The 16,125-nt window shown below is 43.9% G+C and overlaps 1 protein-coding gene across 4 annotated transcripts in view; it reads left to right on the forward strand.

Annotated features, from left to right (window-relative positions):
* gramd4a (GRAM domain containing 4a) overlaps nucleotides 1-14,226 on the forward strand; it is a 59,878-nt gene extending 45,652 nt beyond the window's left edge. For 3 of the 4 annotated variants that reach the window (XM_029742140.1, XM_029742142.1, XM_029742143.1), the window contains 17 exons: nucleotides 2,425-2,545; nucleotides 3,265-3,338; nucleotides 4,780-4,924; nucleotides 5,932-5,957; nucleotides 6,065-6,156; nucleotides 6,669-6,760; nucleotides 9,620-9,668; nucleotides 9,785-9,856; nucleotides 9,973-10,016; nucleotides 10,133-10,242; nucleotides 10,427-10,581; nucleotides 11,215-11,232; nucleotides 12,718-12,862; nucleotides 13,001-13,094; nucleotides 13,390-13,480; nucleotides 13,640-13,708; nucleotides 13,800-14,226. In XM_029742140.1, the coding sequence (XP_029598000.1) occupies nucleotides 2,425-2,545; nucleotides 3,265-3,338; nucleotides 4,780-4,924; nucleotides 5,932-5,957; nucleotides 6,065-6,156; nucleotides 6,669-6,760; nucleotides 9,620-9,668; nucleotides 9,785-9,856; nucleotides 9,973-10,016; nucleotides 10,133-10,242; nucleotides 10,427-10,581; nucleotides 11,215-11,232; nucleotides 12,718-12,862; nucleotides 13,001-13,094; nucleotides 13,390-13,480; nucleotides 13,640-13,708; nucleotides 13,800-13,913 (1,511 nt within the window). In that variant the 3' untranslated portion in view covers nucleotides 13,914-14,226. The remainder of the gene's footprint in view (nucleotides 1-2,424; nucleotides 2,546-3,264; nucleotides 3,339-4,779; nucleotides 4,925-5,931; nucleotides 5,958-6,064; nucleotides 6,157-6,668; nucleotides 6,761-9,619; nucleotides 9,669-9,784; nucleotides 9,857-9,972; nucleotides 10,017-10,132; nucleotides 10,243-10,426; nucleotides 10,582-11,214; nucleotides 11,233-12,717; nucleotides 12,863-13,000; nucleotides 13,095-13,389; nucleotides 13,481-13,639; nucleotides 13,709-13,799) is intronic. The other variant, XM_029742141.1, reaches the window with a different exon arrangement.
* Nucleotides 14,227-16,125: the final 1,899 nt, after the last annotated feature.

The following is a 16,125-nucleotide window of genomic DNA, read 5'->3' on the forward strand; positions in this document are numbered from 1 at the left end:
TTTCCCTGTATTTAGCGCCATCCATCATTCCTTCAATTCTGACCAGTTTCCCAGTTCCTGCCAATGAAAACCATCCCCACAGCATGATGCTGCCACCACCGTGTGTGGATGGTGTTCTCGGGATGATAAGTGTTGGGTTTGCGCCAGACGTAGCGTTTTCCTTGATGGCCAAAATGCTAAATTTTAGTCTCATCTGACCCAGAGTACCTCCTTCCATATTTTTGGGGAGTCTCTCACGTGCCTTTTGGCAAACACCAAATGTGTTTGCTTATTTCTTTCTTTAAGCAATGGCTTTTTTCTGGCCACTCTTCCGTAAAGCCCAGCTCTGGAGTGTAGGCTTAAAGTGGTCCTATGGACAGATACTCCAATCTCTGCTGTGGAGCTTTGCAGCTCCTTCAGGGTTATCTTTGGTCTCTTTGTTGCGTGTGTGTGTATATATATACTGAGATCATGTGACACTTAGATTGCATACAGGTGGATTTTATTTCACCAATTATGTAACCTAAGACAGCGCTACAGGGAGACGGGACGGACAGCTGATTGTCCTCACATTTGCAGACCACGTGTAGCACCAGCACAGGATCCGAACATCACACCTGCGGGACAGGTACAGGATGGCAACAACTGCTTGAGTTACACCAGGAATGCATAATCCCTCCATCAGTGTTCAGACTGTCTGCAATAGGCTGAGAGAGGCTGGACTGAGGGCTTGTAGGCCTGTTGTAAGGCAGGTCCTCACCAGACATCACCGGCAACAGCGTCGCCTATGGGCACAAACCCACCGTTGCTGGACCAGACAAGACTGGCAGAAAGTGCCCTTCACTGACGGGTCGCGGTTTTGTCTCACCAGGGGTGATGCTCGGTTTTGTGTTTATTGTCTAAGGAATGAGCGTTACACCGAGGCCTGTACTCTGGAGCGGGATCGATTTGGAGGTGGAGGGTCTGTCATTGTCTGGGGAGGTGTGTCACAGCATCATCGGACTGAGCTTGTTGTCATTGCAGGTAATCTCAACGCTGTGCGTTATAGGGAACACCTTCTCCCTCGTGGTACCCTTCCTGCAGGCTCATCCTGACATGACCCTCCAGTATGACAATGCCACCAGCCATACTGCTCATTCTGGGCATGATTTCCTTCATGACAGGAATGTTAGTGTTCTGCCATGGCCGGCAAAGAGCCTGGATTTCAATCCCATTGAGCACGTCTGGGACCTGTTGGATCGAAGGGTGAGGGCTAGGGCCGTTTCCCCCACCATAAATGTCAGGGAACTTGCAGGTGCCTTGGTGGAAGAGTGGGGAAACATCTCACAGCAAGAATTGGCAAATCTGGTGCAGTCCATGAGGAGGAGATGCACTTCAGTACTTAGTATCTGGTGTGGCCACCAGCTGCATTGACTGTTACTTTTGATTTTGACCCCCCCCCTTTGTTCAGGGACACGTGACTAACAGAAGTTGAATAATGTCTGTGGAACTTGTTCAGTTTATGTCTGTTGTTGAATCTTATGTTCATACAAATATTTACACGTTACGTTTACTGAAAAGGAATGTAGTTGACAGTGAGAGGGCGTTTTTCTTTTTTTGCTGTGTGTGTGTTGCAGTCACTTTGCAAAGATTTTAATCTGGCGTCACTTTGTGTATCCGTTAATGTGCCATGTTCATCAACCATGTGCCTCCAGTCTTTGTGAGAGGAGCTGCCCTCTCTCTTCCAGTATTCATGAGACTCTGGTTGTGTGCGCAGGGACAAAAGGTGAGCAGGAACACAGGGCTGAGCTCCGGCATGGGGCTGAGCTCCGGCATGGTCTGCCCAGTCACCTGATGACACCTGACACTACTGCAGTCAGCCAGGCGAGGAGAGAGAGAGACAGGGAAGGGAGGGAGGGAAAGAGGTCAGTAAGAAAGAAGAGGATCGGAGAGACTGGAAGAGGAAGCCAGAAGGAAAAGTGGAAACGAGAAAGAAACGTTGCATTAGTGAAACAATTACCGGAGTGTTCTCTCGTCTGTCAGCTCTGTATTGTGACTAGTGACCAGCCTCTTAGCATCGCAGTGGCTCGGCTCAGGATACATAGCAAAGCAGTGAAAGGAGCCAAGTGGGACAATGTAAGAGGATCACAATCTCATCCCATGATTATCATTCTGTACTGCAGTCTGCAGAGGTTGAAATTTAATCACAGCTCAGAAGCTACCAGAATAACAGTGTTATTCTGAGACGGCCCCTTGTAAAGATGTGACAATATGTTCCAGATCATTTCAAAGGTTTTGCATTTTCTTTTAAAAAAGACCAGATTTTGAAGAAATGGAAATTGTATTCTGGAATCTATTTGTCTGTCTGTATGTGGATTAACAACGGGGCTAAACAAATGTGGTGATAATCATCTTCGTCATCATTATCATCATGATGATACCAGTCATTAATGTGTTGTTTTTCAGAAGAGGAGTTGAGGAAGCTACGAGAGGAAACAAACTTGGAGAAGATAAAGGAAGAGCTGGAGAGAGAGCGAGGGAAGAGGCTCGACCTCGAACTGAGGATGAACGAGGTGCTAAAATCCAGGTCGGTGATGGAGAGAGCGAGGGGAACAATGTGTGTCATCTCATTCTCTTAGTGTTGCTCACTTAGAGATAGTCACGTCCCTCTCTGTCTGTGTGTCTGTCTCTCGGTGTGTCTCTCGGTCTGTATCTTCTGTGTTGTTTTTGTCGCACTGCTTTTTTTTATCTTGGCCAGGACGCAGTTGTAAATGAGGACTTGTTCTCTGCTGGCCTACCTGGTTAAATAAAAAAAAAACAAAGGTGTGTGTGTGTGTGTGTGTGTGTGTGCTGCCTTCAGTGCTGCAACCCTGCCTACCCCAGTGAGTTGTCCTTCAGTGGGGTGGATCAACCTGGGCTGCAGCGGGTATAAATAGCTTGAAAACTAGATTGGTGACATGCAAAACATGTTGGGACTATATAACAAATACCAAAAGATTTTGTTTTTGGGTTGAATTTTCCTTTAAGTAAAGCGTCGTGTTCACCCAGTCCATTCAGAATGGATTTCAGTGGCATTTTACCTCTTGCCAAAAGGACCTTTCACCACGTGGAATGTCTCCTAGGCCTTACAGTAAAATCCACAAGGGCATAGAGGGACATGAAGATACATTATACATCAAATAACCAAAATTATAGGGGGCATAAAGCCCATGAAGGTTATACTTGAATGTTTGTTTACATAGTGTTGCAAAGACTCACTCTTTTTCTCTTTCTCCTCTGCTTTTTTCCTATACTTCTATCTACCAGGTTGGAAGACTCGCCGCCACAGCTTGCCCGTAAACCCCCGTCTCCAACGCCTGCTGCCAATGGCAAAGACACAGGTAAGCAAGGCAGAAAGTGGACTATGGTTTAACACCTATGACTGCGGATAGTTTACCCTAAAAACCGCCCCTACCTGTACTGTTTATGGAATTGAAGAGACCAGATTGATACTGCTCACACCAATCCCAGATCTGTAAAGATCTTAAATAAGATGCCAGTTTCAGTATTTAACGAGCCTCGGGTCAGAAGAAACCTTTGTCAGAAACAGCAGTAACTCCCATAGATCAGTGAAATAAAAGGGTTTGTAGGACTACAGGGCAGCCAGAGACTGTGGGAAGGCATTCAGGAGTCCGGTTGAAGCCAGTGATAGCCCGGTGGGCTGTAGACCTGACGGGAAAAGAACAGGAGCCCGACATTTCCTCTGACTCTATAGGGACTGTGGGAAGACTGTAGTAACCCTGTATGTGTGTGTGTGTGTGTGTGTGGGGGGGGGATATTTTCTCCATGGGGGATTTCACATATTGACAAACACACTCACAAAGGATCTTGAATCACTTGAGACAATGTGAAGAATACCTGTTTTTCATCAAAGTTAGAGGTGTGTGTGTGTGTGTGTTCTCGTATCAAAACAATTTCTTTAAAAAGGATCTGTTTCCCCATTCATTTTAAAACTCTAACCCAACCGTAAGGACAGGCAGCTTTAATAGCAGTGTTTAGTGCAGAACACATTCTGGGTGCTGAACAGCATCTTTACCAGATATATTTTAGTGTGTGTGGAGCATAGATTACTGGCAGGCAGCCTATCTGCCAGCAGGCTGGAAGAAAGACACTGTTTGTGTGCGTGGGACGGAACAGTTTGAACTGTAGAAGTATCTTTTGTAAAAGCAAAAATTTTGATTCTTTTAGGGTTCCGGAAGCAGTTTGTCTAGTAGCTTCAGGTGCTGGTGACACCGGCGAGGGTTTTATTGTAGGAAATGGGCTAGGTTTAATCTAGGCCAAACAGGCTCACGGTGTTAGTTAGAGCAGCCTCGCCAAATGTAGAATGTGTGTATGTGCGCGTACATGAATTTGTGTTTCTGTAAGAGACACACAAGGAGCTCAGTGTGTAATTTAGGTTAATGGGTCTTTGGTATTAACTCTAAATTAAACCAGCGTCTTAACAGGGAGATATACAGACTTGTATCTCCTTCTCTACCTGTCTTCATTTAATAAACCGCTTCAGGTAGTTAGAAGTTGCCTTTGGGCACCGAAATTCCAAACCGACAGGGAGGCAACTTCATTGTACTAATTATAAGCCTGCGCTGCCTGTAACCTCTCTTCCTGTGTCTGTCTTGTCCTCGCTCTCCCTCTTTCTTGTCTTTTGAATGTATATTTATTTATATTCAGTAACAAGACAAAAGAACAAACATGAGTCCTCTTTGACGTGTACAGTAACATGAAACGCCCACTAACAAATACAGAAGCCTAATGAGAAAATCACCTTCAACTCTGCCCCTCCAGACAAAGAGAAGCCGCCGCAGGGGGAGACCCTGTACTTGCGGGCGTGGAGGTGGCTCTATGACAGGGTGGGGGTCTACATAGAAGACTTCCGCTTCGTCCCGGAGGAGAACACTGTGGAGGCTGAGGAACCACTAAGCGCTAAAAGGTGCTTTATTGTATTCATACGATGGGTTGTGTAAATTCTCGAAATAGAATAAATGGGTCCACCCCATCATGGATTATTGGTTTAAATTGGAATGTCTGTTCTTGTAAACGTATTTCTATGTACTAAAAGGTGAGTACTGAACTAGGTGGTGAAAACAGCAGTCACATTGAGAGGCTGTGTTGTAGTAGTCAATATCTGAACACGGTGAATTTGTTGCACCCCACATGGCCAGTACGCTACCACTCACAGAAACGGTAGTCTTTCACCCTAACCTTAACAGTAGTGATGTGAATTCTATACAGACAGGAGCCCTCTGGACCTTCTCTATATGTTGCACATTACGAAATACAGTGTCTGTGCCCTCTGGTGGTGGCTTGACCACACTACCACTCTCTGCAGCCATTGACTGAGGCTATAGACATTGCCCTGATTTAGGATCAGCTTTACTATCCCCCAATTCTAACCTTAACCATTAGGGGGGTGAACTCCACACTGATCTTAGATCAGTGTCTAGATGCAACTCGTACGTCATGCTCCACTTTAAGCTGTCTGGGTTCAGTCTAGGACCTGGCTCATTTTGCTGCTCAGCATAGGTCAGATTGTATAGGGGTTACTCATCCTTCAGGTCATGGGCCGCTGTGACCTTAGGCAGGAGAGTACTGTAAACACACATACGTACACAGTTTGAAGTGCACACGGATTGGATAAAAGTTGGCAGCACAGGTAGAAAGCTCTAGGAATAAAGAATGTGCTGCATTGTAGCTGACCTTGTGGCGAGAACCGAGAGAAATAGATTGAGTTCTTCATTCTTTCCTCTCCTCCTTGCCTCTGTGTGACTCATAAACAGAATGATCAGTGGGTTGAGGTGTTGCCACCTCCGCAGGAACATTTCGCTCTTTCAGTAGATGTTTGAGGATTGTGTTCCCCCCCCACTGTGTGGTGGCTGTGTAAAATGCATGCAAAAATTCCTGTTGTAACATCTACCGTTTGTGTGTCCCTCTCTCCAGGCTAACAGAGAACATGAGGCGCCTCAGTGAGTATTTCTGGATTAATTCCCACTCAGAACAGTCATACCTTCTGCCGTTGAGCTACTGCTGTCAGATATTGTAATGTGACAAGTTGATTTGTGTTTTTTTCCAGAGCGAGGAGCCAGACCTGTCACTAACTTCATGAGGAACCTCTCCGCCTTATCCAACTGGCACTCAGTGTACACCTCAGCTATTTCCTTCATAGTGAGTACAACTGCTCCTGTCTGTCTTTTTAAAGAGGTATGCGAGTCATGTCCAAATCATCTAAAAGTAACGTCATTGTGCTACACAATTCATTTGAGTAACTTTAGGATGATTGCTACCATTGACTTATTGGAGTTGTGCCACAAATATAAAAAGTTAGCATTTGGAAATGGGGCCAGGTAAACAAAACCAAAGCATGGATTGCTGTCCACCATGTCCATAGACTGCTTACAGGGTAAGGAAACCTAATCTGTAACTGTATGAGTTTGACTACTGGAAACAGTATCACTCGACTTTGACACATGCTATTCCATAGAGATGGACATCGACCAAATGTCACTTCTGTTCGTCTCTTCAACTTCCTCTCATTCGATGTCCCAAATCTCCCTCTATATTCAGTAGTGCTTGTCATTTGGAAGACTTGTATATTACATCTAGTGATTGTGAGAAATAGGATGTAGGCTAAGTGCTGGATGAAATGATGATGTCATTTGTATTTCCTCCTGTCTCAGATCTACATGAATGCTGCGTGGCATGGCTGGGCCATCCCCATGTTCCTCTTCTTGGCCATCCTGAGGCTCTCCTTGAATTACCTCATTGCTAAGTAAGACATGCATACAGCGCACACACACACACACACACACTGATAATAACATTGTCATTTATTGATGACGCTGAGTGATGCAACTATACTGAACCAGAGCATGCGAGTGGAGCTAGAGCTGGAGCGAAATTCCCAAAGGCTGGAGCGTCGGACTTCTCATCCGCTCCAATTTCTCTCCAGTAGCGCTCACTTCACGAGCTCAGGGCATGCCCGGCCCAGCATGCATCTGTAGTCTACTTGTGTGCTGCTAGAGCCACTTACTTTAGCTACTGTCATGGAGTTCACTAAATATTTTCATGAAGAAACTGATAAAACACGCAGGTGCTAAATCAAGGTGACTTATAAAGATGAGGAGCAAGAGAGAGAGTGTGGTGATGTCCACAACTAAGGTGGATATATAACTAAGTCTGTCAATGTAGCAAAGTATTTATAACAAATCGAAATCTCTTAAACATTTCGTTAATTTTTGTCCTATTATCTATACAATAGGCCATAATTGATTTTGGCCCATTAGGCCTGGCATATTCCCACGTTCAAGGAGCTTTCTGTTTTGATTGGGTTATTTAGCCTAAAAACCTTTAGACCTACAAATAGAAAAGTTAAAAAAACAACTCTGCATCTCTGCACAGCCTGACAAGAGTCACCAAAAGGGTTTTTATCATCCCCAGTCGCTCTTCAAGGGAGGAGAGGATGTTCGGCTCTCCAGGTACCATCACATGAGCCTGAAGCCCCAGACTGGCCAAACTCGTATTTCTAAAAATGAATTCAAAGGCACTTTTTTTTGTTTAAATTGAATTGAATACTTTAGTATGTCACAATTTATAGACTAATGATTTAATGCTGAGCGCTACCAGGCTATTGTTTAGCAGTCACAAATGCTTCACAATGTATTTCTTTGTAGTCTATAGCCTTGAAATAATATAGCCTACCTAGTTATATTTCCTTCCTTAGTCTCCCTGTCTGGCTCCTGGCCTATTTAGTGTTTATATATTGTTTAATGTGACATGTAGCCCATTTGAAATGGTTTGCTTCTTCCATTCACCTTTTTCATGTTTATTCAAATACTTTTCATTCAAATCCATATGGTTTGGTTTCAATACTTAAAAACCAATTGGTAGGTCCAGGTAGTCACAAAAAGAAATGGGTTATGGTTAAATTGGGATTTTAAATGAATGGAGCTTATTCGTGGTTTTTAGCGGAGCTGTAGGAAAGGACATGGAACGGTGAGCGGGATTGCCAATGTTGTGTTTATTTCCAACAGAAATATAAACGCAACATGCGTCAATTTCAAAGATTTTACGGCATTAGTTGATCTAAGGAAATCGGTCAATGTAAATACATTAAGCCCTTATCTATGGATTTCACATGACTGGAAATGCAGATATGCCTCTGTTGGTCAGAGATACCTTTTTAAAAAGAAAAGTAGGGGCGTGGATCTGAAAACCAGTCAGTATCTGGTGTGATCACCGTTTGCCTCATTGTGGGTGATACAGCTCCTTTGCATAGAGTTGATAAGACTGACGATTCTGCAATGTTGTCCCACTCCTCTTCAATGGCTGTGCGAAGTTGCTGGATATTGTCGGGAACTTATACGTCGATCCAGAGCATCCCAAACATGCTCAATGGGTAACATGTCTGAGTATGCAGGCCATGAAAGAACGGGGACATTTTCAGCTTCCAGGGATTGTGTACAGATGCAACATGGGGCTGTGCATTATCTTGCTGAAACATGAGGTGATGGTGGCGGTTGAATGGCACGACAATGGGCCTCAGGATCTCGTCACGGTATCTTTTTGCATTCATAATGCCATCGATAAAATGCAATTGTATTCGTTGTCGTTAGCTTATGCCTGCCCATACCATAACCCTACTGCCACCATGGTGCACTCAGTTCAATGTTGACATCAGCAAAAAAAGTGTTAAACAAATCAAAATATATTTTATATTTGAGATTCTTCAAATAGCCACCATTTGCCTTGACAGCTTTGCACACTCTTGGCATTCTCTCAACAAGCTTCACCTGGAAAGCTTTTCCAACAGTCTTGAAGGAGTTGCCACATGTGCTGAGCACTTGTTGGCTGCTTTTCCTTCACTCTGCGGTCCAACCCAAACCATCTCATTTTGGTTGAGGTCGGGGGATTGTGGAGGCCAGGTCATCTGATGCAGCACTCCATCACTCTCCCTCTAGGTGAAATAGACCTTAAACAGCCTGGAGGTGTGTTGGGTCATTGTCCTGTTGAAAAGAAAATAATGATAGTCCCACTAAGCCCAAACCAGATGGGATGGCGTATCGCTGCAGAATGCTGTATTAGCCATGCTGGTTAAGTGTGCCTTTAATTCTAAATAAATCAGTCACCAGCAAAGCACCCCCACACACATCACACCTCCTCCTCCATACTTACGGTGGGAAATACACATGCAGAGATCATCCGTTCACCCACACCACGTATCTACATTTTCACCGGTATAATGTCCGGTGCTCGTGTTTCTTGGCCCAAGCAAGTCTCTTCTTCTGATTGGTGTCCTTTAGTAGTGGTTTCTTTGTAATTTGATCGTGATTACTACAAGGGTAGATAGCTGGCCGCTAGACTAACTTACCAATCTAAAAAATATTAGCTGACATGGGCTAATTGCGTGACAGTCAGTGACTGACATAAGAGAAACTGCTTATGCACAACCAAAATGTGCGTGTTCTATTATTTTAACTCTCAACAGTAAGTTGAGACCCCGACTGAGTTCAAAATAAAAAAAAAAGTAAGATCATTTGAAATTGATCCACAGGTGCGGGCTGCCAATTGCCCATCCCTGCTTTTGACATCTTTACATTTATTTTAATATCGTCCCTTTTCTCCTTTTCAGAGGTTGGAGGATTCAGTGGAGCATTGTGCCGGATATTACGGATCCTATAGTAAGACACCTCCCATTTCACATGACTTCCTCTTAGCTTCCTGATCTCACAGGAAGTGGCCTGTCGTATTTCCTGCCTATGGAATGAGCTGATTTGTTTGGATTTGTTTCGTGTAGGAACCGTCAAAGGATGATTTGACTGTGTCTGAAAAGTTCCAGTTAGTGCTTGATGTTGCACAAAAAGCACAGGTACAGTAGTAGCCAGCACACACATACACAAGCACGCATAAATACGCACGTACGCACACACCACATTAAGACATTATGTGTTTTGGGAAAGTCATTTTGTTGGGCTTTTTTCACAGAACCTTTTTGGTAAGATGGCGGATGTTTTGGAGAAAATAAAGAAGTAAGTAAGAAATGGCTGTTTCACTGTCTTACTATTCTATGCTCTTTCCCTTTGATGTTGGTCTGAATAGTTAATCAAAACGGTTTTTCTTTCGCCCTGTGTGTGTGTGTGCGCAGCCTATTCATGTGGGTGCAGCCTGAGATCACTCAGAAGCTCTACATCAGCCTGTGGGTTACCTTTCTCTCCTCCTGCATACTGCCCTATAAACTCGTGGGCTTCATGATTGGTGAGTACACGCACAGTTTACAGCAGACGCACGTTTTTATGAAATACATAAAACGTGTAAACAATAAAGTATACCAACATTTTTTTGTACAATCCATTGTACTTAGCAACATTACTGTCTCAACTTCATTTTTTTTAATCTGAAGAGAATTGGCTTTTTTAAAGTCTTTTCTTTTTTCTCTCAGGGCTGTATGCAGGGATCAAGTTCTTCATCATAGACTTCTTGTTTAAGAGCTGTCCCAAGCTGAGGGACAAATATGACACGCCTCACATCGACTGGAACAACCTGCCAACTGATCCACAGCTGAAGGAGAGGACCAACGCGACAATGTCTCGACGGGTGAGGACACGCACTTATGAATGCGCACACAGATGCACATGTACATATCCACACGCGCGCGCAACATGTACAGTATACAATAACACACGTTGTCATCTGACCAAATTTACTGTCATCTGACAACTTACTCTGGGGACGCACAAATAACTCTCCCCTTAGAGAAAGGAACCAATTGTTTATCCGACCCAAACTTCCCTAACACTAACACTTATCCAAATGCTAAATAACTAAACCATAACCACATTACAGAAGTATCTACTACAACTGAAGCATAGATTTTTGTTTCAAAATAACAACTGTAACTACTGTCAGACCAACATTGTAATTATTTGATCTCATGATGAGCCTTAACCCCTTTTTTATATTGAGCCCTTCAAACCAACCTAATTTACCTCGACACTGCCACCTGAATGTCATGCTTTGTCGTGTGTGTGTGTGTGTGTGTGTGTGTGTGTGTGTGTGTGTGTGTGTGTGTGTGTCTGTCTGTATGTGCCCGCGAGACTGTGTGTTGAGTGTTTGCGATGGCTTATCTTGGTTTGTTTCCTCAGCCAGTCGGCAGTGATGTTAGTGGTGCTAGATGGTCTTTGCTTTAGTGACTGTCACTATACGTTGTGTTTTGTTTCTCTCTCTCAGCTGTCTGGGTCTGAGAAGGTAGGGACTCTGGTGTGCCTCTGTCCCCTTACGTTACATAGTGCCTGTGTGTGCCACCAGCTAAAACATGTATAAATGTGTGTGTGCGTGTGGTTCACGACAAACCTCCCGACATTAACTGAGTGTTTGAATAAATGGATCAAAAATGTCAATGTAAATATCCACTTTTTAGTGGGCCATAATGGCATAATGTTAAACTCTTTTAATTGAACCAGTCTTAATCGAAACAATTATGAATTGATCTGTGACATTTGTTTTTAATCCATTTTCCCAGACATACTCTGTAGTAACCAGGTTTTCAGTGTGCTGACACAACCCCGAAGCAGCACTGTTAATAGCAACTTCAACGTGACTATAGTAGTATACGTTATAGTCCAGTTTACAGTAGCACCTTTATTTCCCCCGTAGTTTACCTTTAGAACACACAAATTGTTATTCCTTCATATCGATGGTAAGATAATCAGGTAAGGTAAAACTTTCTAGTGATTCCAATTAGTGGAACAATTTCTCAATTAAAATCATTTAGCAGGTAACCCTTGAAAAACAGAGCTAACTAGTGTGTTTGAATTCCACAACTATGTAGCTAAGACTTATTCTACTGCTATTCTAAGACTTATTCTACTTCAATGTAACATTACAAATAATCCCATCTATCTACTGTATAGCTAGGGGCCTGCCTGCCTGCCTGCAGCATGAGGGTGTATATTGTACTGTAGCTGTAAACGGCATGGCCATTTATCTGCAGCGCTCCCTACTCTCACTCCCAGCATTACAAACACTAACTAATCCACTACTATACCATACTGTCTGTACTGTACACTGACTTCTGATTCCTCCCCCTCTGCTTGACGTGTGCACTCGCTCGCCCCCCTTCAGGGATTTACCCTTCACTAAAAGCATTGGATTGGTGGGTGTAAGCATGCATAGGCAAAAGACAGGTGGGCAATGTTCCACCGTAAATCTATACGCTATTGAGGGGTAGTGAACCAGTGCACACTTCAGGGCAGACGGGTAGAGGATACCCTTGGAACAGACAATTCAATAAATCAAGTTTAAATAACAATGTCCTCACTTAGTTTCATTTCTAACAGAGATGACTGACTACTATGTACTGTGTCTGTCTATACGAGTGTGTCTGGGGGGGGGGGGGGGGGGGGGGGGGAGACTGCTCTGCGCTTTGCACGAGATCCTCACCCTGAGGCTGATGTTAGATAAGACACAAGTTGTTTGCAAGGCTATGTTATGAGGAGCACATACTCCTACTGTGTACAGATGAATGGCCTCCATCTTGTTTCCTCTCTCTCTGTGAGAGGCTGTCTACCAGTTTAGTCTCCGAGAGTCCGTAGTGGAAGATGGCTACAGTAGTGCGCTGTAGTAAAATTATTCCTCTTCCTCCTCCTCCTTCCCCACCCACTCCCCAACTCCTTCTCTTCATTTTACTCCGTCTCCATGTCCCCCCCTCCTCCCACACCCCCTCCCCTCTAGATTCAGCCTGTGGTGGCCAGAGGTAGCCTAGCAACCGTCCCGTGCGGTGTAAACCTGGATGCTGACAGCGCCAGGATTCATAGCACCAAGAAGGGAGCCTTTCATGAGATCTTCAACGTCTCAGAGAATGAGCGCCCTCTACCAGGTCAGAGGACTTACTGCACCTAAAATATTTAGGGGGGATTTTTTTTCTCCCCTTTTTGTTAAAATACATTTGGGGAGCTGTCCAGCTGCTTGTGCAAGTAAATCAATATAAACAGTTATTCTGTTTGTCTGTCTACAGTGTGTGAGAATGGGTGGAGGTGCTGCCTCATCAACAGAGACCGGAAGATGCCAACGGACTACATACGAAACGGCATGCTCTATGTTACAGAGAAGTAAGTAGACCTAACTCATCTCACACTAGATTGTCTCTTCAAGTACGGATTCTCTCGGAGACTAAACTGGTAGACAGCCCCTCATAACAATAGCTTTTCACCTCTAGTGGACTGCTAATCCTTTTAGGTGTGCTATCTTTACTCTCTGATGTGGCTGTGTACAATATGCCACGAAATGGTGCCATTATGCTGCAGATTCTCGGAGCTAGATTCAAGAGTGGAGGATTTGTGCTCACTCGCCTCCATCTTTCTCTCTCTCCTCCTCTCTCTCACCATCTGTCTCTTTGTGTCCCAGTTATCTGTGCTTCGAGAGCTCCAGTTCCAAATCGGTCTCCTCCAAGAAGAATAAGGTCATTAAGCTGGTGGACATCACAGATATCCAGAAGGTGTCTATCTACACACTCGACTAATTCAATATTTTTATTGTATCCTTTCTATGTTTTCTGTGATATCACATCCTGATCTGCATCTTCCAGCAACTGATAGATTCTTTGAAATGAATGGATCATAATTGGATTTATCTGATACCTTGTCTCTGTTCCCAGTACAAAGTGCTGTCTGTCTTACCTGGGTCAGGAATGGGAATCTCCATAGCCACTCCCTCCACACAGAAGGTATGGAAATAAAGACTCATTTTACCTTTTCATTATCCTTCACATATTTCTGAATAAATGAAATATGATTTGTGGATTTCTGTCTCCTCAGCCTCTGGTGTTTGGTGCCATGATCCATCGAGACGAGGCCTTCGAGGCGATCTTCACCCAGTACATGAAGATCACAACCACCTCCAGACAACCCTTGGGCAGCCCTGAGCTGTAGCCCTGAACTGTAGCTCTGCTATCCCCATGGAAAGAGGCCTGGGCTGGGGTCAGGGCTGGTCCACCTACCCCTGAACCCTCCCTGGCTGGAGAAAAGACAATTGGGGGAAGTGATGGGACACACCTCTTCTCCTCCCTCTCTTATTTACAGTGACTGGACAATCTTCTTTTATGACTGAGAGCTGTCTGATGACTGAGAGCTGTCTGGTGCGCGCGCCCATCTGTCTGGCACGCGCGCCCGTCTGTGTGGAGGTGAGGTGGGACTTATAGTCCAATAGGGATGGTGAACACATTCCAACACTGTCAGAAGGAGGATGGGGGGGGGGGGGGGGTGGTGGTGAAGTAGAGGGGGTGGGGGAGTCATTATTTTTAACACAGACATCTCATCATAGGAGAAGGAGCTGGCTCTCCTGCCTGCCTGACTGCCAGCTTTCATTCGCTTCAGAGACGTGTGTGTGTGTGTGTGTGTGTGTGTGTGTGTGTGAGTGAGCTGCCAAGACATCGTGCGTCTCTACTCACCTGTCTTCTCTCTTTCTCGTGAAGTCTGAGTCAGTGTAACCGTTACTGCTGGTCTTGCACGGAACCGTACAGACAGTACGCTGTACGGTAGCTAGATGTTTGTGTAGAAAACAAAAAGCTGTTAACATCGGAACAACGTTCAACATGACAAGAAGCCTTTTCCATCAGTTTACATCATTGCTATAGATTTTCCTTGGAGACACTCGCGCACATTTCAGCAACAAAGCGTTTGCTTTCAGATGTCTTTTTGCATACGACATATGTGTGTTATACTTTCAACACTCCCTACTGTACTGTGTGTCACATACGGTAGTGGGGACCTTGGCGCTGATGTTCATTGTGAAATGTTTTCAAATGCCTTTCTTTTGAATTCCGCTTATTTTTGTAATAACCAATGGAATGATGAAGAACTGGACTTAGTTAAAGCAGGTCCTGGATCTGTGGATTGTGTTCTAAAACTAAAGCACACTCCCTGTTAGTCAGAACAGACCTAAACCCTGAATAATGTGTTGAAACTGAAGGTACATAGTTTAAATGTAACATAGCTGGTTCAGTGAACTACACTTTTGTGCTGAGTAACCCTTAGGCCTAAAGATGAGTAAATGCCTTGACTTTAGCCCAGTAGGCTAACACACTCTTAAGGTGCGCACTGTAGGTCACATAAACATACTAATGATTTTGCAGTGTATCAAGGCCCAGTACCTGTTACTTCAGTATTTAGTGACATGTTATGGTATAGTAATACTATGGTAATACCACTAATACCAACCTGTAGTATTAACACTGGAGTGGTCAGATGTGTACAATGTGCTGTCCTGTTCAGAAGTAATTTAACTTGGTTAACTTGACTAGTAACTAGTTAATTCGTCCAGGAGTTCTCAGTATTTCAATGCAAATCGAGGCAGTCAACTGGCCTGGTTCTGTAGTATTCATTCACAGCAGGATGAAGAAGAAGTTTGACCTGAATATTTCAATGTCACTTTATTATTGTCACCGTTGTGGAATTAAAAGCTGGTCTTTTATTTCTCAGATAGGTTTGATATGTAGAATTGTAATGAATGCCAAACCAAGTGGATGTGGACACTTTCTGTGTTTTGTAAAATGGCTGGAAGCGTTATTGTGGACATCTGGGCATATTTCTGGTCTATCGTTTGCTTCAAATGAGAGAGTAGATTATACTATGCTCTCAGATCCTTTTTGCCTCAGCACAACAAGCTAGTCCCCTAAAAAGCATTCATCTTCCCACACTGTTAACAAGCCCGTATGAACTGTGTCAGTTGTTGTCTTATGACTGGATACGAAATGTAATTTCTATAGATTGTCTATTGTCTAAGGAACTCATGCTGTTAGTGTGTTGATTGAATGATTGTCTGACTTTACGTTAGTGTAGTCTTAATGCTTACCTGAAGCCTTTCTTAGTCGTGTCGTAACAACTAACTTTGAAATCTGCAATCAGGGTCTGTCCTAAAAGAAGCACACAGAATGTATTGTGTTACTGCTGTAAACTCCTAGTTTATTTTTGTTGTTGTTGCCAAAACGTTATTTTTTCTTTCTTTTACTGCCGCCATGCTCTGCCTACACCTACATGTTTACTGAAGGTTGGGTTAAAAACCTGAATTAATTTCTTGTTTTTCCATTTGTTCGGAATGCCGGTTTGAGCTCCTTGCCACAGGCGGAGTTATGAAGACTGGACA

Source organism: Salmo trutta, chromosome 40 (assembly GCF_901001165.1).
Source record: "Salmo trutta chromosome 40, fSalTru1.1, whole genome shotgun sequence".
NCBI classification, from domain to species: Eukaryota; Metazoa; Chordata; class Actinopteri; order Salmoniformes; family Salmonidae; genus Salmo; species Salmo trutta.